At 39.4% G+C, this 27,670-nt stretch overlaps 1 protein-coding gene across 1 annotated transcript in view; it reads left to right on the top strand.

The window, feature by feature from the left end:
• The window catches only part of SLC12A2 (solute carrier family 12 member 2), a 75,005-nt gene that overhangs the window by 35,251 nt on the left and 12,084 nt on the right, over positions 1-27,670 (top strand). The window contains 11 exon segments of the mRNA XM_042451765.1: positions 5,593-5,747; positions 10,819-10,926; positions 11,447-11,570; positions 14,304-14,405; positions 15,009-15,164; positions 18,374-18,473; positions 19,828-19,939; positions 22,862-23,002; positions 23,391-23,497; positions 25,449-25,528; positions 26,502-26,627. Coding sequence (XP_042307699.1) covers positions 5,593-5,747; positions 10,819-10,926; positions 11,447-11,570; positions 14,304-14,405; positions 15,009-15,164; positions 18,374-18,473; positions 19,828-19,939; positions 22,862-23,002; positions 23,391-23,497; positions 25,449-25,528; positions 26,502-26,627 — 1,311 coding nt within the window.

Raw genomic sequence — 27,670 nt, 5'->3', positions numbered from 1 at the left:
TTAGAATAAATTCTCTTTTAAAAGTGCTCCCTTTCTCTCATATGCCCCTTTCATGTTCCTTGGCTGGAAAGGACAAATGACACATGGAAGAAGAAATTTATGAGGATGAATCCCAGATTCTGGAAAGTGGAGTCAAAGCTGCACTCAGAGCAATTGGGAAGAATAAATCCCCTGACTTATCAATAGAACTACTGCAATCTACAGAAGCAGAATCAAGTTCAGTTCTAACTAAAATCTGCCAGCCAATAGTGAAAACAAAGCAGTAGCCCACATATTAGAAATGATCATTATATATACACACACAAACACACACATTTTGTCCCTCCGTGCTTGCTGTTTGCGAAAGACTAAGGGATGCAAACGGCAAGACAGCAAATGCCGAAGGACAAGTGTGTGTATACATGCGCATGCGTGCACACACACACACAGGAGATACAAAACATTGCAATAACAACAGGGCCATTGTAGTTTTCATGCAAGTAAAGACATGCTCACAGTTCTGCAGAAAAGACTCTTACCGTATATGAAGTGAGAACTCCCATGTGTCAGGGACATAGCCAGGATTTTGGGAAGGGGTGGGGGTCCAGACTAAGTGCCACCATTTTGTGAGGCTAAGAGCCGGAATATTAAGTTAAAATCCCCGTCCCCATAATGTTAATTTTAAGGGGTTATATAAAAATAAACCAAAATATTCATAACCTTGGTGAGTGATTAATAAATAGCATATAATTTTGGGTGAATAAAGCCATTATGATAATGTGGTAAAATAAAACCAATCAAAAACTATAACAAATTTCTTTATTAAGAAGAATTAAAATAGACTAACGTGACATACAGGCACTTTACTTGTCTTATAAGGTTAAAACTTGTTCAATATTATGCTGTTAATATAATAATAATAATAATAATAATAATAATAATAATAATAATAATAATAATAATATAACCTAAAGCTGCTTTGGGTCCCAATCTGAGGAGAGAAGTGGGATGCAAAAAACACCATCACCACCACATATTAATAATAATAAATAAATAAACAACTCAAAGCTGCTATGGGTCCCAATCTGAGGAGAAAGGTGGGATGCAAAAACCACCGTCACCACCACATATTAATAATAAATAAATAAACAACCCAAAGCTGCTTTGGGTCCAAATCTGAGGAAAAAAGTGGGATGCAAAAACTACCATTACCACCACATAATAAAAATAATAATAAACCCAAAGCTGCTTTGGGTCTCAATCTGAGAAGAAAAGTGGGATGCAAAAACCACCACCACAATTGTTGTTGTTGTTGTTGTTGTTGTTGTTGTTGCATTTCTCCCTGAGTTGGAGCCCTCTTACTAGGAAAACCTGCCCTCTTCCAGTCTTCAAGTGACCCTCTTTCCCCCAGTCCTGCCTTCCAAAAAAGGGCGTGCTCTTCCCCCCCCCTAAAAAAAAAACCCCTGCAAAATGTTTGCAACCTGTTTGGCCATCCTTCCCCCGGAAGGGAATGAATGACGTCACCTGCCCTCCCTCCTGACCATCCCTCTCTCAAAAAAAGAGACACCAATTCTGGGGATAGAGGGCCCCCTTTATCTCCCCCAGAGGGAGGGAAAATGTAGAAATTTATCTTCCCTTCAGAGTGACTGCACAGGAAGGGTGGATTGGTATGGGGTGGAAAGAGCCCCTCTCTCCCTCCCTCCTTTCTTTCCTTCCTTTCCTCCTCCTCAGGAACGGAAACTTTTTTCTACCAAAAGTGTGGAGGAGGAGGAGCATAAGGAGAGGGAAAGACGGAGAAAGTAAGGGAAAGAACTAAGTTGCAGGGAGGGAGACCCTGCCCACTCCTACTCCCTCTCTCTCAGTGAGCACGCTTCCGATGGGAGGAGGAGGAAGGGGCATGAATGTGCCCACACCCCAAGGGGGGAGGGTTTGGACCCCGCCCCCCTTGGCTACATCCCTGCATGTATGCAAGTTGGATCCACAAAAGGAAGAGGCACTAGGTATCACATTGCAAACACACATTGGATAATGGTGTGGACGAGGGAATTCCAGAAGAAAACCTGCATGTACTTTAGTGACTACAGCAAAGTCTTTGACTGCATAGATCACAGAAATCTATGGAATGTGTTCAAAGAAATAGGAGTGCCACTACATTTGATTGTCCTGAAGCATAACCTGTACTCAGGACAAGAGGCTGCTGTCAGAACTGAACACAGAGAGAAACTGTGGCTCCCAGTCAGAAAAGGGGTTTGGCAAGGCTGCATCCTGTCACACTATTTATTCATTCTGGATACAGAAAATATCATATGCAAAGCAGGATTAGACTCAGAGGCAGGAGTGAAGGAACATCAACAATGTAATATACACAGATCAGTCATAGAATCATAAGAATTGGAAGAGATCACAAGGGCCATCCAGTCCAACTCCCCTGGCATGCAAGAACTCTCAGTCAAAGCATTCCCGACAGATGGCCATCCAGCCTGTGTTTAAAGGCTTTCAAAGAAAGAGACTCCACCATACTCTGATGGAGTGTGCCCAGATGACACAATAATGCTAGCAGAAACCAACAAAGACCTGCAGCTAAAGAAGGTTAAGGAAGAAAGTGTTAAGGTAGGCATACTGCTTTACATTAAGAAAACAAAAATAATGACCACAGAAGAGCTACAAGAAATCGTCCTAGATAACAAGAAAATTGAAATAATCAAAGAGTTCCCACACCTTTTTTAAAATATTGCCCAGAAAGATGACTGCAGTCAAGAAATTAGAAGACTAGATTTGGGAAGCTATGAAAGAACTGGACAAGATCCTAAAGTGTAAAGATACAACTCTGAACACTAAAATTAGGATTTTTCAAGATGTTGTATTCCCCATCACAATGTACGGATGTGAGAATTAACAGTGAAGAAAGCTGATAAAAGAAAAATAAACTCATTTGACATGTGGCTCTGAAGAATAGTGCTGAGAATACTGTGGACAGCCAAGAAGACAAACAGTTGGATTCTTGAACAGATCGAGCCTGAACTCTCCTTGTAAGGGGATGACTAAATTGAGGCTATTGTACTTTGGCCACATCATGAGAAGACATGAATCATTGGAAAAGACAATGATGCTAGGAAAGGTAGAGGTCAGTAGAAAAAGAGGAAAGCCACATGCAGAGTCAGTCAAAGAAGCCACAAGCCTGAGTGTGCAGGACCTGAGCAGAGCAGCAGAGGACAAGTGAGTCTTGGAGATGTCTCATCCACAGGGTCACCATAAGTTGAGGTTGACTCAGGGGTAGTTAACAACAACTCATCCTCTTTGGAATCAATAGGACTTCTGAGAAAACAGAAAGGATATATCTAATTGAGTTAAAATGTTAAAAAGTGTGTAGATAAGTCTAACCCATGTAACAAATACTGGCAGATTTTCTGATTTTCAATGGATATCTTGACACATCAAGACACCCTGCCAAAAATAGCCAATTGCTGTGACAGTTGGAAAATTTTATATAATTTCTATGCAAATAAAAAGGAAATTTGCATATAATGCCATTCATGGTCTCTTACCATTTATTTGTTTCTAAGCCTTGTGTAACACTTTATCTTCAGAATAGTAGAGCAGAATGCAGACTTTCTACTTAGCAGTGGTGACAATGATCTTTCAAATAAAAGGAGAGAAGCACCTTAAATATTGGGAATTGACTTTCAAATAGTCACTTTTGGAGTATATTTACTCACCTTGGAGGTCTTTAAGCAGAGGCTAGATGGCCATCTGTGGGGATGCTTTGATTTGGATTTCCTGCATGGCAGGGGGTTGGGCTGGATGGCCCGTGCGGTGTCTTCCAACTATGATTCTATGATTCTATATTGTATAGCTATTTAATTCATTTGCTAGAGACATTTCTGTCACTTCTGAGGTATAAGTGAATCAAGACAGTTAAGCTTCTCGTGATTTCTTGAGAACTTGTAGACTAAGATATTTAAGTGACTTCAGTGGGGCATTTGCATAGGCATTTAATAATCATAATAAATAATAATAAAATATTTATTTGTATCCTGCCTCTTCCTTTTTGAGGATCGAGGCAGGTAACAGCAAACCAAATGTAAATTACATAAGCAATAACAAAAACATTCCTTTAATCTCTCCAACCCTCCCTCTCTCAGATATAAAATTATGTGCCATATGCGGCTTTCAGCATAGGCTGAAAGCCGCACTGGAAGAACCTATCGCACATCCCATTACTTCCTATGGGGTGTGCACCGCGGGCACGAGCTCCATTACTTCCTATGGGTCTCCAGCATACGCTAATTTCCCTTTGCATGGAGGGATTCAGAACGGATCCCCACATAAGGAGAGGGCCCACTGTAAAACAATAAAACCACGTAATCTACAATAGCAATTAATTAAAACAAGTAGAGCCAGGGTAGCAATATTGCGTGGGGGGGGGGGGCTGGTTTGGATGGATGAATAGTTCTGTTCTATTAGGAGGTCAGTCTGGGAAGGCCTGCCGGAAGAGATCTGTTTTTATTGCCTTTTTGAAGATGTCGAGAGATGTAATATGGTGGATCTCCTCCGGCAGGTCATTCCAAATTTTTGGAGCTGCAGTTAAAAAGGTCCTCTGGGAAGTCACTGCCAATCTAGTTTTCTTTGGTTGCAATAAATTCTTCCCTGAGAACCTGAGTGTGCAGGAAGGATTATATGGGAGGAGGTGTTCCCTCAAGTATATTGGACCCAAGCCATGTAGGGCTTTATAGGTAATGACCAACATCTTGTACTGAGCCCAGAAGCTACCAGGCAGCCAATGTAAAGATTTCAAAGTAGGTGTAATGCGGTTGAATTTAGATTTTCCTATGACCAATCTGGCTGCCATATTTTTGAAGCTTCTGAACATAGCACAAGGGTAGCCCCATGTAGAGCGTGTTACAGAAATTGGGACGAGAGGTTGCCAGTCCATGTACAACGGTTTCTAGGTCCCCCGGCTCTAGGTAGGGTCCAGCTGGCATATCAGCCGAAGCTGGTAACAGGCACTCCTGGCCGTCACATCTATCTGGGATGACAGCTAAAGCGATGAGTCCAGGAACATCCCCAAGCTGTGAACACAGTCCTTTAGGGGAATGTGACCAGTCCAGGACTGGGGAACATATTTCCATACCCAGGTTTGGTTTACCTATAAAGGGTATCTCGGTTTTGTTTGGATTCAGCTTAAGTCTATTTTCCCTCATCCAGTCCATTACTGACTTCAGACAGTCATTCAGAAGGGTGATGCCATCCTTGGTCACTGAAGCAGTCTGAGACAGAAAAAGAAATTTATGATTGGGTGTGGTGCCAGAAGAAAGGTGGGTTAGAGATTAAATAAATAAATAATGCTATAAATATAAGACAGAAAAAGAAAATGGATGCTTTTATCTCACGTTTTTGTCATCACTGCTATGACTCTAAAAACTGTTTTGTTGTTTGTGTTATTCCACTTTTTAAAATATGGGATGTTGGAGAGTGGAAACCTTATCTGTGTTATATGTAACTATTTTGGAAGTGATGTATTTGAACACCTTATTTACTGGAAGACATTGAAAGTAGCTATACAACATCTTTCTTTACTGTTTCATGAGCTAACTCCTGTTTTTCTGTTCCTAGGGGCTTGTGTTGTTCGGGATGCCACTGGAAACATAAATGATACAATTATCCATGAACTGACAAACTGTACTACTGCAGCTTGTAAGCTGAACTTTGATTTCTCCTCCTGTGCAAAACCAGATACCTGTCGGTATGGTCTGATGAACAACTTCCAGGTGAAGAGTGATTTCTAATGCTTGGAAATGTCAGTTGAGTGTTGATCTGAAATGTTGTCTATGTTTTATGCATGATTTAGAAAATAACAGTTGAACTGCTCAGCATACTTGTACGAAAAGATTAAAGTAGAGATTTTTAGCATTTTTCTCCTTGTGTGCATGTTTAAATAAGTGGTAGGGAGCAAGCATTTGAATTGGGAAATTTCTCCCTAATTAAATCTTTGAAGTAACAGGAGAAATTTAAAGCTTCCCTATACACACAAATAGTTTTATATTTTTGATATATTTATCAAGAAGTTACCTTTTAAAATCTTGAGCTAAGATTATTCTGGGCAGCATCCAGTATTCTGCTGATATTATGCTTCTGTCACTGCATAATATCTGTCTCCATGCATTCTCAGAGCCTGCTGTGGGAAGCTGAGAAAACCCCCAGTGTAGGTTTTTGGATATGTGTTTACAATCTGTGGTTAGAGATGTATGCTTATGAGGAATGGAAATAGATTAAGGGAGACATTGCTTCTTATGTTTATTTTGTCCCTGCTGGACATAAAGACTTTGCAGGCTTTTTAAAATAATACAAAATGGTTACAAAAGTGTCAGAGGCAAAAATGGCAAGAGTGTAAGTACCATAAGCTATTCCACTTTCACCTTGCCTTCAGCCACCTCCCTGTGTTGTATCTAATCCCATTAGGTTGTTATGATTACTTCGTCTACATATAAGTTTGAAGTCAAATGAAGTACTATCAATATTGGTAATTTTTAAAATTTCAAAACCCTTCAGAACTGTGTTTCAGTACAGAAGTAGTATTTGTTTTTTTAGTCTTCCAAGATGAGGCCTTATTGTGGAACCAAAATAATATGTTGCGTATACAATCTGCTGTATAGTGAACTTAGAAAGAGCGGGATTGGGGAGGGTGGATGAAAGGGAAAGTGTCCTTTGAGAATGGTGGCTCATCAGTATCTGCCAAATTTAACTCTACTCGATTATTTAAAGATATATTTCCCATGACTGAGTCAAATATACTTAGGATTTTAGAGTTCTTGGAAGTTTTAAGCAATCTAGCAGGTTATTGCAACATTTCACATGTTATCTCATTCTTACATCATAGGTGAAAGAAAATCAATACAGTATTATCTCCATAATGTGATGTGGAGACTGAGGGCAAAATTCAAGTAATGTAGGCCACATATAAGGTTCATGACCACCCAGGTGTGGATCAGGGACTTAGCAATACTTCTGTACTGACTCTCAATCTATAATCCAGTAGCAATGAGTGAAATAGATTTTATTTGTATTAACATGTACATGGAATAACTAAATCTGTTACTACTTCATATTAATATATGAATGTTTCTCCCAACTTTACATTTATAATAATCCAGTGTTTGTTCTGACAGTAAATATGTTTGTTTTTATAATAATAGCTTGGAAGACATATAAACATAGCAAAAGTTAATTTAACTAGTTTCTCCTTAAAAGGAACTGTTGTATGCAGACTGTTTATGTGGCAGGAGAAGAAAATTTAGTCTAAACTTCCAAGATCTTCTGCCACCCAACATATATGTTCTGAAAACACTAAACTAGAGGCTTAACTAAATTTGCCTGAAATCTGGATAATTACCTAACTAGATCATTAATGCCAAAGGTACTGAAGCTCTTATTTTCTTGTGATGCCTCCCCAGCAATCATTTATAGTTTTAAAAACACTTTGAAATTGATCAGTTTATTCGAAGAAAATAATCAAAAATCCCGTTAAACTACTGCAGGCCCAAGAGAACCCAAGAGATTGTTTTAATCCCAGATGTGATGAGAGAGGTGGTCGGCAAGTGGGATCAATTTCTGTATTCTCTACATTTTTCTTTGCAGTCTGTTCTATAACTTATCATCATCCCTCTCCATGCAAAGAAACAATTCACTGTAGTAATTAAATAGGAATGTCTGTGCTAGTGGCTGGTGCTAGTGGCTGATTTCCACCAGGATGTGACTGACTGAGTAAATTTCACCCAAATCAGCCAGTATTTAGCTGTCAAGGTGGAATAGCTTGCACTGAATGCACTCCCTTCCTTCCTCCCTTTATTCCTTTGGTTAGTCTCATAGGCTTGAAACAGCCCAAAAAGCTGTCATCAGGCTGCATTGAGGATATGGCATTCAGATGATGCACGCCCAGAACGCAGCCAGAAGCCACCCTAGGCACGGCTCTTTCCTGAAGAACTGGCCCAAAAAGGAATGGTAAAATAATACTCCTTTTTGGCTCCCAGTTTAGGACCACGGTGGCAGCCCATATTGAGGCTGGACATGTGTGGCTGCCATACTCCTGGGCTGAACCGCAGTGGCACAGTCCTGCCATGGACCTTTTGCACCGTCTGCTTCGCCCCATAATCTACTTCATGGGTCTTGAGCACTGTGAAGAAGCTAATGCTCTTCAGTGCAAAGCACATAGCCATGCTCACAGTCTGACAACACATTTAGTTTCCAGTTGTTATTTAAATGTTTTGGTTTGGTTTGTTGAAACCTTCTCATGACCTTTCCTATATTCAAGAATTAATAAGATGAGATGAGAAACAACCCAGTCATGGTAATTGAACCTAAAATCAGCTTTCTTCTGTTACATAGCTGAATTTAGATAATTAAAAAAAATGATTACCTCATTTTCTTACCTCACTTCAAGTCAAGTCCACTATAAGTATTCATCAGTAACTACTGTAAAAAAAAAAAGTAATGTGTGCTTTCACTCAGGGCTGTAAGAAAGAGAGATGATTCATTCAGATGTAGTGAAGCCAGACATCATTTAGACACTGAAATTTTTATAAAACGGCAAATTTGGCAGTGATTGCAGAACGGAAAAATGCCAATCAGATATTCAACATTTTTAAAGCAGAGAGGTAGGCCTTTTCTCAAACCTACCTATTATGTACAGAACAATAGTATTAGTGTTAAGTTAACACTGTATTGAAAATACAGTTTCATATATTTGATAGTTTTTAAAATACCATCCAGGATAACTACAAGGGAAGTCTTGGAAAAATCCGCAGGCTCTGGTTCTGGGTATTTTGTTCACACTCTGTTGAGCATGGCACCTATGCAACTGTCCTACCTTCTGGTACTTTATGTGAAGCTCTTCCAGAAACAACGTTAAAAATAAAAGTTGCTTTTTAAAAACATCATTAAAATGTGAGTGCTTGTATGACTGTTTGCTACATAGTCACTTGTATTTGCAAGATCTCATAATTAAATCTATGCAATGGTTGATATTTGATATTTAGAGCAGTTTATATGCTGCACTCTGTAGTTATGAGAAGTAGCAACCACAGGGCTGCCAAAGTCAAGAAATAGAATGAAGTAATTATTTATATATTACATTGGGCCCTCCCCATACACGGGGATCCATTCCGGGTCCCACCCACCCCCCGTGTATGGGGGAAAACACATAAGCTCAAACCCCATTAGTTTCACTGGGGGAGTGTTCCTGTGTTCAGCGTGGCGCACACACCATGGGCATGCACACCATTAATTTTACAGCAGCGTAACCTTACGTGTAAGGTTAAAGCTGTGTATAGCGTGCCCATGTAAGGTGCTGGCGCACTGTAGTATTTATCATACAAAGATTCTTTTTTTAAAAAATGTTCTCTGCCCACATGCCTTCAGTCAAGTAGACACAGTGACCAGAATCCCAGTTATGAATGTGTAATCTATAATTATACACTTGTGACTGTTTTGTATTCGCAATTCTTCTGTATTCCCTAGATTAGGGATACATAGGGACTGTGAAAGTTCTCCAGTCAGGTAGCAGCAGCTTCAATCAATAAGTCTTTCTTTCCCGGTTGACTGACCGATGGTCCCACCCCACCCTTTGTACAAGTGATTTGACATGAGGGTTAATTGCAATAGGTCTTGGTTCTGCCAGAGGGGATGGGAACATCAATTAACTGCTTTCCAACGAATGGTGGAACAGACCTCCCCATTGATGGCAACAGCTTCTGCCCAGTAAATGAGGATGGGGAAGGCAAGGTCAGGACAAGATTCCCTGCATGGCACCATAACGATTTTGCTTACCGTATATACTCGTGTATAAGTTGACCTCATGTATAAGTTAGAATCATAGAATCGTGGAGTTGGAAGAGACCAGTTGAGAGTAAAACTTAGGAGGCCATAAGGAAGGATGGAAAGGGGAAATACCACTTCCGTCCTTCTGTCTCCATCTCTGGACCTCTAGGAAGCAAGTGGATTTAAATGGAAGGTTGTTTCCATAGGAATCACGGTCTTGCAAAAGGGACTGGAGAGATGGTTTAAATTGAGAGTTTTCCCCATAGGAAGCAAAGGCTTGCAATCGGACCAGGCAAGTGCTTTTCAATGGGGAGTTTTCCCCATAGGAAGCAAAGCCTTTCAAAACGGATCAGGCAAGTGGATTTCAATGGGGAGTTTTCTCCATAGGAAGCAAAGGCTTGCAAACGGACCAGGCAAGTGCTTTTCAATGGGGAGTTTTCCCCATAGGAAGCAAAGGCTTGCAAACAGAGTAGGCAAGTGCTTTTCAATGGGGAGTTTTCCCCATAGGAAACAAAGGCTTGTGAACGGACCAGGGAAGCAAAGACTTGCAAAACGGACCAGGGAAGTGCTTTTCAAAGGGGAGTTTTTCCAATAGGATAGGAAGCAAAGGCTTGCAAACGGACTGGAGGGGGAAGGAATTCAATTGAAATTGGGGCATCAGTCTTGCTTGCTATAGGACCTTTCTAAGCACTACTGGTGCATTGACCCTTCTATAAGTCTACCCAAGATTTTAGGTGCAATTTTGAGGCATTATAGTCAAGTATATGGTATGTATTTGTGACTCCCCAACAAGATTCAATATTAGAAGGACAAAAAAGATGGGGAGAGAACCAAAAACAAAACAACAACAAAAAACCCCAGCATATTCAGGTACTAATTCTTTATGAAGTAGTACAGTTCTGAATCCATGTATTTTAATAGTTCTTATGGCACTTAATGGAAATTTAGGGAAAGGAATTACTGTTAACATGTTTTTTCACTACAGCTGTTAAATCTATCCTTGTTAAAATTCTGTTGTGTTTCCAGGTAATGAGTATGGTATCAGGATTTGGACCTCTGATATCAGCTGGCATATTTTCTGCTACCCTTTCTTCAGCATTAGCATCTCTTGTCAGTGCACCTAAAATTTTCCAGGTAAGAAACTTGTGGTGCTAGTAGCAATCTTAAACTCAGTTACGAAAACAGGTATTTTTTTTTCTGTGGGGGATTGACATAATTTTTCTAAATCTAAGCACATAGGTTTGAATTTTGTTTGTCAAAATCCCTATGATTTACTCATTATTTGAATGGCGATAAGAAAATTATGCTCCCAGTCCCTTTTCTGAGGGACTGAGGTATTAATAACATAGCAATTGATAATGTTCCTTTCAAACATATTGAAAATAGTTTTCCAGAAGATATATAGATACGCATAATTTCTATAGCAAGATCATTTTTATCTAGGCATGTTATTTGTTTGTTTTTTTGTTTGTCTTTACTTAGCCAGTTTCTGCACCTTTCCCACATTGAGCTTTGTAGGCATTGAAGTTTTGACTGACATTAATTACATTTTTCAGATAGCCTGTGCCTTAAGCCTTGCATTTTTAAGATTTTACTTCTCGATTATATCTCTGTATGGCTACAATTTAATTTTCTATATGTTCCTCATCCCTAGGCTTTGTGTAAAGACAATATTTATCCTGGTTTCCTAATGTTTGCTAAAGGCTATGGGAAGAATAACGAACCTTTGCGAGGATATCTTCTGACATTCATGATTGCTCTTGGATTCATATTGATTGGTTAGTTAATTAATTAATATGTTGTTGGATTTCTTTTAGAAAGCAGCTTTGATCTATATTTAAGAGGTAAAGTTCCTCTATCTATAGTATCTGTGTATGCTGATTCTGTTGAAAAAGGAACATTTGATTACCTACACAAACAAAATCTCTGCCCCCAGCACACACTTTGAAGTGACAGGCGAGTTTGCCAGGCCTTTTAACAGGATACTTACTATGATTGAAATTTGTCTTCCATTAGTTCCTCTGTACTCACAAACCATCTGTCATTGATACTTGACTATAATAGCCATTTCATACAAACTAAGTTGATAATACAGTTGCCACATGAGAGGTGTTGGGTCATTTGCTGCTGTTTTTTAACAGCCAGCCTGGATATTGCAGAATTGGACGTAGGAATGATAACTGCATGTCCACATTCCTCTTGCCTACTGTGCTCTATAAGCCAGCTGTTAGTAGATCTTATCCATGAGCTCAAAATATTGCCTGAAGTGCACAAACTGTTGTAGGTAGGATATCAAATAGTTGCTTTTATTTTGGGAGCAGGAAGATGAAACCCTTAATTTTTTATTTTGTTACTGAGTTATTTCTTGCTTTTCCTCAGTGAGCTCAAGAGAGCATAATTGCCTTTCCTCACTAACCCACTTTATGATCCTTTAAGGCAGGAGCAGGCATCTGGGGGAAGAGATGGGGACCTCCTTAGCCCTCTGGGGAGACCTTGGAGGGCTGCATGCTGCACTCCCTGATCAACCCACACCTTCCCGCCCCCAAAATGATTTGGCCCCAGATACTGATTAATTTTAGGCCAGGGGGGTCTTTTTTACAGAAAATAATGTCACTTCCTGTTTTTAAGGCCTCTCTTGTGCTTAAATTGGCCCAAAGTGGGCCCAAAATGTTGTAAAAATGCCTCCTCATACCCCAGAGAGTATTTTGGGGCAAAATATTTTGTGGAATATTTTGTGAAGATGATAGAGCAGCTGCAGGAAAGGAGCTTCCTTTAATATTTCTACAAACATTTGATTAAATGAGTCAGTGAGTTCATGTATTTCCTCCTTTCAATCCATCTTTTGTACCAATCCTGGAATCTGACTCCATACCTCTCTTGCCTTTGTGTTCTTAGACAGCAGCATGGGCAGTGGCAATTGGAAAGGTACCTTTAAAAAATAATGTGTATACTCATTGCAAAAATCCCTGTGTGATTTATTATTACAAAAGTATTTTTTAAAAGAAGTCTTGGTTTTTCTTTAACTTACCTTACAACACAAGATTGATAAGTGAATGGCATACATTTGAGAAATTCTGCTGAATGTGCCCTTAAAATAGCCTGTAAAGTATCTTAAGGCAGCTAGAAAACATTTTACTCCCCAATCATGCAAAAATAGCAACATATTTCCAGTTATTACATTACTTTGAAATGTAACTTTGTTAAGCCTCATTACTCCTAGACCAGTGGTTCCCAACCTGTGTGTCGGGACCCCTTTGGGGGTCGAATGACCCTTTCAAGGGGGTCGCCTAAGACCATTGGAAAACACCTATTTAATTACAGTTATGAAGTAGCAACAAAAATAATTTAATGGGTTTGGGTCACCACAACATGAGGAACTGTATTAAAGGGTTGTGGCATTAGGAAGGTTGGGAACCATTGCCCTAGACAAAGGAATCATTACAGGTAGTTATGATACTTGGAACATATTACTGTACTCCATTACCAAGCATTACCTTACTTTTGGTAATGGTTAGCACAATCTGTTCCCAGCAGTCTTCCATTTTGCCTTCTTCTTCCTTCACCACCAAGGGGGGAAAAACACAGAAAGACTCCAAGCTTTTTGTCACTAGAAACTCCGATTCCCCAAGGAGCACTTAAATTATCTAACTGGGAATTTCTCCTGCCTTCTCACAGTGTGATTTCAAAGTAGAATTTCAGTTGCAGGCACTACGTTGAGACCTCCCCCCCCCCCTTTCAAATTATTCTCCACCTGGCCAGGATAAGACAATATAAAACCTATAAATAAAGAAGGTTGTTTTTAAAACTGTACTTTGTGGATATTTTATGCAGTTGTGCATCCCTCCCACCAATATCTCCTCAGTAAGAGACTGTCCAAAGATGATTACCACAGGTTAGGAGCTGGTCATGCTTTCTCTAAATGCAGTTCTATGGAAAGACATTTGTTCTGCTGTCTCACATGTTGCCTGTAGTACTTCTTCACATAGCCATAACTCTATTGACATGAGATATTTGCATTTCCTATCAATATTTGAGGGGGAGCTCTCTAACCTTTCCCCACTTTCTATCTCTGGTTTCATTGCTCTATTACATATGGAGAGTGATTAGTCTGAATCAGAGATTCTGCTGTCAGTGGAGATCCATCTCATGAGTCAGAGCTTTGTTTTTTTTCCAGGGTCCCAACTCACATGGAGTGCAAATATAGTTTTTCCTTCAGACTGTGTGCTGCCCACAGAGTGCTTATCTACAGGAGAGTAGCAAAACCATGGAAGGAGGGGTGGGGCAAAGGAACATTCCTTCCTCAAATGGTGACTGAATATGTAAAAATAACATGTGAATAAGACTAAGGTGAAGTAGAATTTGCTGAGATATTTTGTACGAGCTTTCTGTACAAGCCATTATCTACTGCAAAGAATGCACACTCAAAAAACAACTGTTATAAGTAACTGACTGGTTTACCATGTTTTTTATTTTAATAATAAAAAATGAAACATGTGTTCTTATCTTTACAGCTGAACTGAATGTAATTGCTCCAATTATCTCCAACTTCTTCTTGGCTTCCTATGCCTTAATTAACTTCTCTGTATTCCATGCTTCGCTTGCAAAATCTCCAGGTATAGATTTAATATTGCTGCTTTTATAAATATGGAGTCAGTGTGGACAAATTTACGTTCTTTTAATATCAAATGTCCAGCTAGCAAGGTGGTAGCTAGAGTCTGTATCAAAGCAATATGAAACTTTACAAGAAACAATGCATATCATCCTGTGACTGTGTTCTCATGTGATGATAATCCAGAATTCCCAAAGTACCCTGGTTTACTTGTAGTAGTAGTGGGTTAGTATTGGCTGCTTGATTGCTTTTGCTGCAAGCAGAACTGACTGAACAAACCATGGACATTCTATCTGTAGTTTGATCATTGCAACATCTGACGCCAAACACTCTGACTTGTCTTTCTCCTTAAAAGCCTTCTCGGTCAGTCATGTCAGATTGCCAGGTCTGGATGTCACAATAAACAAACATGGGTGCAGGAGCAATTGGGCTATATCCAGATACACCCAATACCTTCTCCTTATTTTTATTAATGCAAAACTGCTTAGTCTCTCTTCATTGTTGTTGTTGGTGGTGGTGGTGGTGGCAACATTTGTTTGCACTATATAAATATTGCTTGTGAGTTTCAGATACTCACGTAATTAATTTCTTTTTGCTTTTCAAATAGGCTGGCGTCCTGCTTTTAAGTACTACAACATGTGGGTATCATTAGTTGGAGCAATACTTTGCTGTATAGTGATGTTTGTCATTAACTGGTGGGCAGCGCTCCTCACGTACGTCATTGTTCTAGGACTCTACATTTATGTAACTTATAAGAAGCCAGGTGAGTGTGTGTTTTGTAGTCACTAGTTTTGTGAAGGGAAATACGATTTAATGTAATGGGGCATTTAATGCAGTTCATATGTATGTTTGTGGAGTACTTTTTTTCCCCTCAGGTGATGTTTTATAGCAGGATCAAGGTCGGTTAGTTAATCTGAGCATTTCTGCAGTGTACTAACTTTTTAAAAAAAGATAACTGGGGAAACAATATAGAAGGTGTTTGTGCTCCAGGTCACTTTTCCTTAAGAAATCCTATATGCTTGTTCAAGAGAAGAAGTGAAAGCTCCATGGTTTTGTTGTAAGAAACACTGTGACAGCCTAGAAAATGTAAAGGATTAGGAAACCTATTTGGCTAGTTTATTCTGTGCAACAGTTCACTGCACACTGAGAGGACAAAAGATTTCAGAACTTGCCATCATTCCAGGTCATTTGAACAGGATAATGGCAAGATAAGAAAATTGTTTCTGGTATTTGTCACTAGACATACTTATCCCCTGCCCAATAAGATATAGATCTCTACACTTCACTTCCCCTGAAGACTTCAAACCATCACAGTTAAATCCATAGCAACAAAAGTGTGGCATGTGTGCTTCGGATATTGTCATGAGGCAAGAAAAATTAAGTATCAGGTACAAGCTTAGCCTAATGTGGCTCCAGATGCCAGTGGTGAGATGCTGATAGGCTGCACTGGTTTGCTGTGGATTCACCCACCATTCTTTTACTCCTCTTAGTATAGAATGTGAGTGAGGAAAGAATGCTGCATTGAGCTTGTATGTGTTATTAAAAATCTCTTTGGTACTATTCAAATGTTACAGAGGGCAAAGGTTATCATAATTACTATGTTTTATTGTAGTTAAAATATTTTTAATGTCCAGTTTCCAATCATTTTTGTCCATAACATAGCAGCCATTCACCTAAATTGGTACCCAAATCTGGGTTAGAAATGAGTGGTGGAGGAAGAATAAAGAACACATTTTAGGAAACTAAGCTGAAGTACTGGACAAAAAGGGATAAGTTTCTTAATATTCTTAGTTTTTTTTAAAGTTAATTCCCTAACTCTGGAGGTCTTTAAACAGTGGTTAGATGGGCATAATTCAGGAGTGCTTTAGTTATGCATTCCTGCATAGTAGTGGCCTGAACTACATGGACTTTGTAGTCACTTCCAACTCTGTGGTTCTTTGTCCTGATGCAGCCACTGTATACCATACTACAAGTTCAGCCTTGCATAGTTAAACTATGATACAGATCAGTGATTTTTAATTTTTCCTTTACCAGAGACCCCTTTGAAATATATTTTGTTGCTTTGGACCCTAAAACCTAAGATTAAAAACCCTAAAGTGCATCAGATTCTATACTTACTATACATCTTGACTTGTGATAGCTGAGATTTCCTTTGGCTCCATGTGTGCTCCACCTGCAGGGGAAAGAGGCAGGGAGAGTGAATGAATTCCCTAGGGAGTATGGCAGTGGAATCTGGCAGAGAAGGAAGGGAGGGGGGGCTCTACTCCCCACTGTTTGATCAGGCTCCTTCCCTCCACTGCCCCTGGTGCCTCCATATGTACCCTGGCTGTGGGAGAAAGAGACAGTGAGGGATGATGAGCAGAGAAGGAGGCAGGGAGGGTGAGTGTACCCTCCCTCCAATGATGACATTGTGGGTCCACAAACCACAGGCTAACAACTGCTGATACTAGATTATTATTATTATTATTATTATTATTATTATTATTATTATTATGCTTTTTATATATATTAACACTGTAAATTTTGCTCCCAACAAATTTTGTGGATAAAGTTACAAAATTAGCATTGGCCTTTAACTTAGTAGAAAAAGCTAAGCAACTTCTGTAACAACCTACCAGGTGCAAAATGCAGAGGGTCAAATCTAGTGTTAGTCCTAACTAGAGGATTGGAACCCTGGTGGTGCAGTGGTTAAATGCCAGTACTGCAGCCACTCACTCATAGCCACAAGGTTGTGTGTTCAATTCCAGCCAGGGGCTCCAGGGTCAACTCAGCCTGACATCCTTTCGAGGTTGCTAAAATGAGTACTCAGCTTGTTGGGGGCAATTAGTTTACATGTCGTAAACCGCTTAGAGACTGCTGAGTTCACTATGAAGCAGTATAAAAATGTAGCTGCTATTACTAGAGTTAATTGTGTTAAGTTAGTTGTGACCAAATGTCCCATTTATTTCAGTAAGTCGACTCTTAAGTAGGAGTAACACTGAATTGGAATATGAGGAATTTCATTTTGAGTAATTTGAGTTCCATCTTTTCAAGATGATTTTCAAGATTCACTCAAGCGTTATTTTGGAAGGTCATTTGTTGACATTGCTTAACTTGACAAACCCAGTTCCATCTTTTAAAATTTATCTTTGATATTTTATAAATTTGTGACCAATAAGTGCTTTAAAAAACCTGCAAGAATTAACTAAGATATGAAATACCAAAAAGACTAAAGGTTCATAGAGCTCAACCAGATGGCCAGCTTAGAGCACAGCAGCCTCTGGATACTCCAGCCATGAGCGAGGCTTGAATGACATGAGATCATGGCAACCAAACACTACAGTCCTGAGGCCAGCTCGCACTGCAGTTCAAAGTGAACTGCCAGTAAGGAACAATTTTTTACCATTCTTTTTGCAGCCAGGCTTGGGCTGCATTAACCACCCTCAGCGCAGCTTTCAGCCAATCTGAGGACATGCATCATCTGCATGCCACACCCCTGGATCAGTCCAAAGGCGGCACTTTTTACTTGTCTGTTTTGTTAAGAGTTAAATATATAGGGCTTATGAATGCTTTTATAACTGGAACCTTTATACTTTAATAACTTGACAGACGTAGGTTATTATTAAAGAAGACTCCTCTTTCTTTCTCTTGGAAAGAAGAGGGGAAAAACACAGCCAGAACTATAGAATTTTTCCTTGTTTTCCATGTTTTTTCTCCAAGGTAGAGCATCACTGCCAACTTATAGAAAAAAAATCAAGAATTCTGCACATCTAAAGAAGTATTAACCCCTCTTGTTAATCCTCTTGGGTTTTAACTAGGCTTGTCTGACTGAATATTTTGAAGCTCCCCAGGTTTTCATACAAAACTGTATTTGACCCCAAAATTATAGCATGAATACATTCCAGGGGAAACCTTTTTAGGGGGCTGTATCTACCTCCCTTTATTTAAAAGCAAATTTTCTGTTTCAGCATAATAAAATTAGTCTTTTTACAGATGTTAATTGGGGATCTTCAACTCAAGCTTTGACATACTTAAATGCGTTGCAGCATGCTGTCCGCCTTACAGGTGTGGAAGACCACGTGAAAAACTTCAGGTGAATTGAAATAAAATGCAATAAGCCAGTATGGTTTAGTATTGCTTTATTGTTTCAACAGAGTTGAAACAAGCACACTTTACACCTTAGCAAATCTTGGAAGCATTACTTTTTGGACCACAGCTAGAATCCACCAGTCATGCTGGCTGTGGGATTCTGACAGTAGTAGTTGTGTATCTTCTAGGTATGAATAATATTACCCAGGTATGCAGTATGAAGCAAGGAAAGGAGCCCATGGAAAGGGGTCACTTCCAAACAAACTGAGTTTTCTGAACTAATGTAGGGTATCATCCAAAATCTACAAGACAGTGATGCCTGTATTGGGCCAACCACAATGTATGTAATACATGTTGCAAGCTTTTTAATCAAGCAAAAGTGTTAAAAATGATACGGGGGGGGGGGGGGGGGGGAGAGAGAAAAAAATGACAGTGTTAGTAGTAAGGGAGCACAAAAAATAGAGACATGCTGCTACTTGGCAGTCAACTTCATGGCATTATACAGGTGAATACTTGTGCATGCTCCTGGAGGGTAAATATAACATTGCTTATATCGTCAGATTGGCAGCTTTAGTATTACTACTAAATAACAAATGTCAAGACAGTAAGAATGCAGTATGCAATAAAACAGGCCAAAATGAATTCATCTGCCTTTTTAAAAACAAATGAAAACCAACATCAACCACACATATAGTTGCCGCAAATCTTCTAAAATGTTAATATGGAAAAGTTGTGATAGAAGAAGTCCAGCTTTAGACCTACTAAGCAATGTCTATCTTGGTGAACAGATGATCCCTCTGCATAAGGAGAAATCAGCGAATGCTAGAGCCCCATTGGCAATAATGGGGCTTGCGCCTGTGGCGCATGGTGGTGCAGTGGTGCGTGCACGTCATGAGGACGCGCCCCATTAGTTCTTTCAGGGCCCATGAAGGGCTCTTCTGGCCTGGCTTTCAGCATATGCTGAAAGCCGTGTATGGTGCGCCTGCGTAAATCGCAGGTGCACTATATATGGAACTAATAATGTTTTGTGCCAAACTGCTGTTGAAGTGAACACACTGATTTTTAAATAACCATTCAAATGCAGTTGGCCTTTTGTATCCGTGGGGGTTCCACTCCAGATCCTCCCACTCACAGATGCCAAAAATGGCGGGACCTCGAGTCCCGTTGTTCTTAATGGTGGCATGCTGTACTTTTAGCCACACTAGCTCAGCTACATGCACATGCCACCATTAGGGCAGATGCTCCAATCTGCAGATGGCAAGCCTTTAGATACAAAGAGCCAACTGCAGTCCCAAGTGCTTATCAGGAATGTACATACTAACCGTTTTGGTTTTGGTTTGTTTTTAAATTACAATTAGGCCACAATGCCTTGTAATGAGTGGTGCTCCAAGTTCTCGTCCTGCATTGCTTCATCTGGTCCATGCTTTTACCAAAAATGTAGGCCTGATGATCTGTGGTCATGTACATATGGTAAGTCTAAATAATTTTTATGATTATTATACTATTTCCCAGCCCCCCATTTCTATGGGAAGTCACTTCAGGTGAAGCAAAAACAACCAAATGTCTTGTGGTATTTTAAAGCCACATTGGTTTATTATAGCATAAGATTTTGAAGACCAGAGCTCGCTTCATCAGTTGTGTTGAATGCCACCCTGAGTTGGCAGATAAAAAAAATAAACACAAGGTAATGGGAAAAGGGAAGAAAATATTAGGGAGTGACTGAAATCCAGGAAATACAGAGGTCAGGTGTAATTAAAACTGTTTGTGTAAAATAGGTACAGTAACCATTCACAGAGCTATGTTGATGAACATCCTTACATTTGTTAAATTAACAGCTGTAGTATGTATGGAAGGGGCCTCATGCTCCATCTAGTCTTTACTCACTGCAGCTAAAACATCACCAGCAGGTAGCTGCCAGCTCTTAAGCCAATTGGTACCATTGCCAACTTTCTCTTAACTGCCAAGAAATTCCTTCTAAGGTTCAATCAAAAAGTACTCTTCTTAACTTAAAACCTTTAGATCTAGTCCTTCCCTCTGGGGCAGCAGAGAACAGCCTGCACCCTTCTTTCTGAGACAGCCCATGAGGTATTTAAAGAATGCAATCATCTCACCCTTCAGTCTTCACCAAGTGGAACATGCCCAGACCCTTCAGCGGTTCCTCACAGGTTTTGTTGTCCATATTTCTTATACTTGTTGCCCTTCTCTGATCTTACTCTAACGTGTGTAAATCCTTCTTAAAATGAGGCCCCAGAACTGAACTCAATACTCCAGATGAGGCATGACCGGTACAGAATATAATGGGACTGTAATGTCTCTTGAATTGGAAATTGTGGTTCTGTTAGCACAGGCTAAAATAGTAATACAGCGCACCCTTGCTATGCACAGGGGATCCGTTCTTGAACCCTCTACTGATAGTAAAAACCATGGGATCTTAAGTCCCATTCTTCTCAATGGGTGCGTGCTTCCACTTGTGCTGCTGTGTGTGTGCCCACCCATTCAGAAAGCTGGGGCTTGCCAACCGCAGAGGCTCATACCACGTATGGCAAGCACGTGCTTTGGCACAATATAGTAATCTCTGTTCAAGACAAAGTTGACAGAACTGGTAAATTTTAATTTTCTGTATTATAAGATGACTTTTTGACCCTCTAAAATTGGGTCAAAAGTCGGGGGCCGCCTTATATGCCGGAGGCCTGTGAAGCTAGCAGCCCCGCACAGGCTTCTAAGGGGCCTCTGGAAGCCTCTTGAAGCCTGCGCATGCACTCGGCCAACTGCCAACTTCTCTGGAAAAGGCGTAGTCTTATACAGTGAGTATATCCTAAACTCTATATTTTTATTGACAAAGTTGGGGGGCGTCTTATACACCTGGTCATCTTATACGCCAGAAAATACGGTAGTAGTTTCATGCTTGACTCTCCCTTTGAAGTTTCTTGTTCAGTGAACAATGGCTGCCTGGAACAACATGCCTTTGGTTATTTATTTATGTAAACTTTATTCCACCTTTCTTGAAAATCTGAAAAGCAGCTCACAATTTTTAAAAAAAACATATACAGGTAATATTAGAACTCAATTAAACATAGCATCATGTTACAGCACAACCAAATTGAAAGTAAGTTAAGTAGCATACAAAGGAATATTACATCAGTCTGGCCATTTAAAAACCTCTTCCACATCAGCTAGTAATTAGCCAAAAGATAAATTTTCCAAAATTCAATAAATAAAATCTATCTGCTTATTATTCTGCTTTTCTCCTGATAATGGGAACCAAGGAGGCTCACAGTGTGAGTTGAAACGATGTATAATATAAAAGTTAAAAATCAGTTAAATGGTTCAATTAAAAATATTGATTTAAAACATATTTTAAAGGTATTTTAAACATAATCATGATAATAAAAATACAGCACACCCTAGTTGAAAGAAGTGCTGTAATGGTCATTTATCAGCCAAAATCCTGGATAAACAGAAAGATCTTTGCATGCCAGCAGAAAGAGATCAGAGAAGGGACTAGTTTGTCTTTCTGTGGGAGGGATTTTATTAGCCGAGGAGCACATCCTGAGAAGGCGATGACTAGCTAAGACTTGAAGTATTGAACCTTTCCAGTATTTTCTATAATAAGTAGAACTGTTACATACCTTCAGTTCATTTCCAACTTATGAAAACCCTAAGGTGTACCTATAACAGGTTTTCTTGGTAAGATTTGTTCATGGGAGGTTGTTTTTCCCTCCTCTGAGGCTAAGAGAGTATTACTTGCCCAAGATTACCCTATGCGTTTTCATGGCCAAGCAGGGATTCAAACCCTGATCTCCAGAGTCATAGTTCAGCACTCTAACTACAGTGGGCCATTGCTTTATGTGGGGGATCTGTTCCGTACCCCCCCCCCCCACGTAAAGCAAAAAACATGTAAGCTTGATCTCATTGTGTGGCTGTGCGTGTGCCCCACGGCTGTGCACACCATTTGCGAGCCCCATTGGATATAATGGGGCTTGGGCTTCTTGTGCAGCAATGCACATGTGTGGGGCACTCGCCTGTTTCCCAGGTGGCTTCAGCATATGCTGAAAGCTGCCTATAATACCATCCTGGCTCCTAGTCATGTTTTACTTGGGAGGAATCTTCTAAGTATGCCAGTTGCTATGAGGGGAACACTTGATGGCAGCATTAAAAAGTTCTCATGGTTTTCTAGTTTTGTGATCAGAAAATAATACTGTAATAGTTACTTTGGATATGTATTCTACTGTCTTCTTGTCAGAGTGATGCCATTAGCTTTTGAATTGGACTTTTTTTAAAATTTATTATAGTTCTGAAAGAGCCAGTTGATGTTCCTTGGTAATCAATCTTCAGTTATCTGTAAAAAGTATGGGTTTCCATGTATGTAAAATAGTATTCTCTATCCTTTAGGGCCCTCGTAGGCAGGCCTTGAAGGAATTGTCGACAGATATGGCAAGGTACCAGCGGTGGCTTATTAAAAACAAAATGAAAGCCTTTTATGCTCCAGTACATGCAGAAGACTTGAGAGATGGAGCACAATACTTAATGCAGGTATCTTATCATGGTAAAATTAGATGTAAAATAAGATATACAGTGTTTTAGAAGGTTAGTTCCCCCCCCCCCCCCAGTCTGTCCTGAAGAACTTCAGTGCCTGTTTGACACCTGCATCAATATTAGAGCCGTGCTGTCAAATACCTGATCTCTAACAAAACCACAAATTGAATAGAGGAAGAATATTAATTTAATTTAATTAATTTGTTTTATTTATATACCGCTATTCCAAAGATCATAGCGGTGAACAGCAAGTAAGCTAATTAGCAAGTTTTTATGTAATTGAAGCCTTTTCTAAAATTGTTCTCTATGTTTTGGTATAAATTTTTAAATTATAAATTTTAAGTATTTTTAATTTTTTTTTTAAAAAATTCTTCTGTTTTGTTAGGCTGCAGGCTTGGGTAGAATGAGACCAAACACACTTGTGGTTGGATTTAAGAAAGACTGGCAGTCAGCTGACATGAATGAAGTTGAAACCTACATCAACTTACTACAGTGAGTAGAGAAGCCTGTTTGCCAGTTGTGAAGATGCAGTTCTGTTAGTTTTAGTACATGCATTTACTGTACGAGTTTATCTCAGTACTTACTGAATTAATTACTCTCAGAAAATTATAAGCATCTTTTTCCATTAGTTGAATGTGATCAATAATATTTTTCTAGTACTTTGGATGCCCTTTTTTACTTTATTTAAATGAAAACTGTATAAAAATAAAGTTATATCCTTTTAATGGTACAATTTCAGCATATATTAGCATTTTAAGCTGTGTCCAATCCATTCCAAAATATTTATTACTATTAGGTATAGGTCATTGCAAACAAAAAATACAACAGGACAGAATGCAATAAATACTTATTGACATAGGTACAGGTATACAGATATAAACAGTATAAAGAAATGTAAAAACCATTTAAACACACATAATTTAGCACTGCTTCTAAACACTTCATAATATTTCCCAAATTGAGCTTTTTCAAGCTATCAAGTTTACTTGTGATCTGGTGCCAATTGATTCAGGGTTTTCATTCTAATGTTCTTAACTACTGTTGCATACAAAGCAACATGATAAGATATATACTCTTATCATATAACATACTGCTATGTTCTAAGCTGACCAGTCACTAAATTGGTGACACAGAATGTGATACTAAACAGTGTGTAGGAAGGCAGTGGATATCTAGAAGTACACTAACTAGATTACCGCACTACACTCTTATAGTGCTGTTACTCCAACTGCTTTGACTGCCTCCTGTTGCATTCTGGGATTTGCAGTTTGAGAATTCTCAGCCAGAGAGCTCTTAGGCCTCACTGAACTACAACCTTCAGAATGCAACAGGAGGCAGCCTGAGCAGAAAAGTAGAATGGCAGCACTATAAGAGTGTAATGCAGTAATATAGGCCTGATCCAGACAGGCACGATAGGATGCCCTCTTCATGTGCAAGGGGCGGCGCTTCTAGATGCCCCTCGCACGTGACAAGGGTGTCAAAATGGCGGTGCCCTGTACAGATGGGTGCCACCATTATTATGCGATGGACGCCTAGTGTCCGCATGTCGTGGCGCCGTTATGACATTGTGAGTGCGCCATTGGTGCGAGAAGAACCCGCTTTTTGCACGTTCAGTTTGGTCTGCGGGGAAGTCTCGTGGTCTGGAGGCTGTGGCTTCCCCGTGGACCAAAGCTACGTGTTAGGAGACTGTCCTTTTTGGGCGGTCTGTCCCGCGCCATAGTAAGTCTTTTTCACATCCATTTCTGCGTAGGCACAATCTGTCAGTTGCAGGGATGTAAAGATATCTACCCCCTGAGCAGGCAGTTGCTATTTGTTGAACTCTTAATTCTGTAAAGCCCTTCCTCAAGCAGAGTGTAAGGATAAGTAAAATTAGAGAGAAACCTTACTTAATGCTAATTTTAATAGCATTAAATAACTGGGAACAGTTATTATTTATGACCTCTTTATCCAGGGTTAGATAGAATTTCTCAGTTTCCTTATTAAAGCTTGGAGAAAATGCAGACATGGCTGCATGTTCTACAGGCAAAGTGTACAGTAAGACTTTATATAACACAAGTTCATTTAATGTGGTTTCATTTATATGCAGTCAGAAAAAAAAAGGTCTCTCTGGAAATTTCTCGGTCCTCCAGTGCAATTGTATGGTCAACCTCTGATGGAAACATACCTGAGAATTGCATTGGAGGTCCTAGAAATGCCTAGAGAGAATACTTTACTTACAAGAAGAAATAAAACATTTATTACAAGGATATGTAGATATGACCAGAATGCACATAAACAAAATAAAAATAGAACAGTTTCTGCTGATTACAGGAACTGGCATAACCTTCAAGGTCATTTTTTTGTTTGCTCTGATTCACTACCTTGCTTGCTTATCCCTCTTAATGTCATTATTCAACTTTTGACTGTTTATAGGTTTTCTCAAATTTTCTTTATTCTATTACAGTGATGCATTTGACATTCAGTATGGAGTGGTTGTAATACGTCTGAGGGAAGGTCTTGATATTTCTCACCTTCAGGGCCAAGGTAATTCTGATCAGAATATGATTTTGGGCAAAAACAGTACTACTGAAACAAATGGAGTGTAAGCTGATACAACAGTATTTTTCTCTTGAGCATTTCAGCCTCCTCACCCCCCTTTTCCATTTTCTTTTGTTGTTGGTGGTTGTAGATATAACTGTATATCTACAAACTAAAAGTACTTTGCAGCAAGTATTTATGATCTTGAATTAATGTAGGGATGAAAGTAAACATCCTGGTCAAAATAGATCTATTAGTATTGCATTCAGTGGTTTTACACAAAAACTGCACACCTCATAAGTACTATATGGCTTAAACAAGAAGCCACTAAGTTCAACATTTTATCATGGTCCTTGAACATTCTGAGGTTTGGTTGCAGAGATTGTACTTGTTGACAAAGGGACAAACTATCTAGAGTTAAAGATAAAGTTGAGTTCAGTAAAGAAACAGCTGAACCCAAGGAGGCAATGGAATTCAAGGAAGATACAGAACTAACAGAATGAAACTCTTGAAAAGAGCGAACAGCAGAGTACCAAGGGGGTAGCTTATGAACAAGCTCAAAAGAAACAAAATGATTATCATACAAAGTAAAGTCAGTAACTGAAAAAGAAGAGAACAGTTCTTAATAAGGACAAGATCAAGACAATGGCCAAGGAAGTGGTTCTTTATTTAAATATTTCTAGTTATCAGATATGTGTCTGTTCTGACAATATATAATGATAAAGTGTGTGGATATCTCCCTACATAAGTTTCATGAAAGCAGTTGGACATAAACATAGCTTTGACTGCTCTAGAGAGGAATGTCATTCTTGAGATGCTCGAAAGTTCTGCAAATCAGTAGTACTTAACACCCCTGCATCTAACCCCATTTGCTTTATCTTAGCCTGGGCTATTTATGCTTATAAGATGTTTATTCTCCTTTAGCAAGTTAATTGATTGGTTTTCATAAATCTCAATAATATATTTATCATATTTACAGAAGAAATACTGTCATCCCAAGAGAAATCTCCAGTAACTAAAGACATTATAGTTAATGTAGACTACAGCAACAAGACTGAGACTGTGACTTCTAAGCCAGTGAGTGAAAAGGCTCCTATCCATAAAGGTAACAGTTTACTTGAATTTTGGCTGTAGGAATACAAGAATCATTATAGAGTCCAACTTTAAAAAGTTTAAAGTCAAATTTACAGTCCAAAAGGTGGACAGTAGGTACCTCAGAACTTTCATTTCCCTTCCATTTTTTAAGCTTGGGAAGATTCAGAAATAGTACTTTCTTAGTCAAACTTACATTATAGTATAATATACAGTATAGTATGTCAAAGAAATCTTATTACCACAGAACAAGTGCTATTTTTATTGTAAAGAATCTACTGGAAGTGATTCACAAAAAAAAAAAAAAAATTGAGCCAGCACAAGGACATTGAAGCACTGCTGCATAAGTGGTCATTTTACGGATGGAACACAGGTGGCAATAGTCAGAGACTACTAGGTGATGGTCAGAAGCCCTCTCATGGGAAAGGGCCCTTCCGGCCAGCCTTTTTCCACAAGTACCGTATTTTCCGGCGTATAAGACGACTAGGCGTATAAGACGACCCCCAACTTTTCCAGTTAAAATATAGTATGGGATATACTCACCGTATAAGACTACCCCTCTTCCAACGCACACCAAATAAAAAATTAAAAACCATCAGATTTGATTTCAATATGGTAATTTTAATTCAAACGACATGCAGGTACTTAGCAGGAAAGCTTGTTGTATACAAAGCCTGCTTGGATTGGTCAGCTCTCCCTGCCTGCCCAGCCCTCCCTGTCTCCAAGACTATCAGAGCGGTAGCTGCTTTCATACGATCGTCGCATACTGTGGGGATGTCGCCGCAGCCGTTTTTGAGCTCCCCCCCCCCCACCAGATGTGGCGACCGCAGATTCTTCAGTCTGGCTCAGAAATTTCAGCACCTGCCCTATAAGATGACACCCGGCGTATAAGACGACCCCCGATTTTTGAGAAGATTTTCCTGGGTTAAAAAGTAGTCTTATACGCCAGAAAATACAGTACTTGGTACATAACTTCCCTTGACTGTGTCTGATGTTAAGTATTACCGTAAAACCTCCAGTCTTGGAACCAGAAGAGAACTGAACACAAACATCTGT

This window comes from Sceloporus undulatus, chromosome 2 (genome assembly GCF_019175285.1).
Source record: "Sceloporus undulatus isolate JIND9_A2432 ecotype Alabama chromosome 2, SceUnd_v1.1, whole genome shotgun sequence".
Lineage (NCBI taxonomy): Eukaryota > Metazoa > Chordata > Lepidosauria > Squamata > Phrynosomatidae > Sceloporus > Sceloporus undulatus.
The sequence above is the reverse complement of the archived record's forward strand: the minus strand, read 5'-3'. Positions and strand labels throughout refer to the sequence as shown.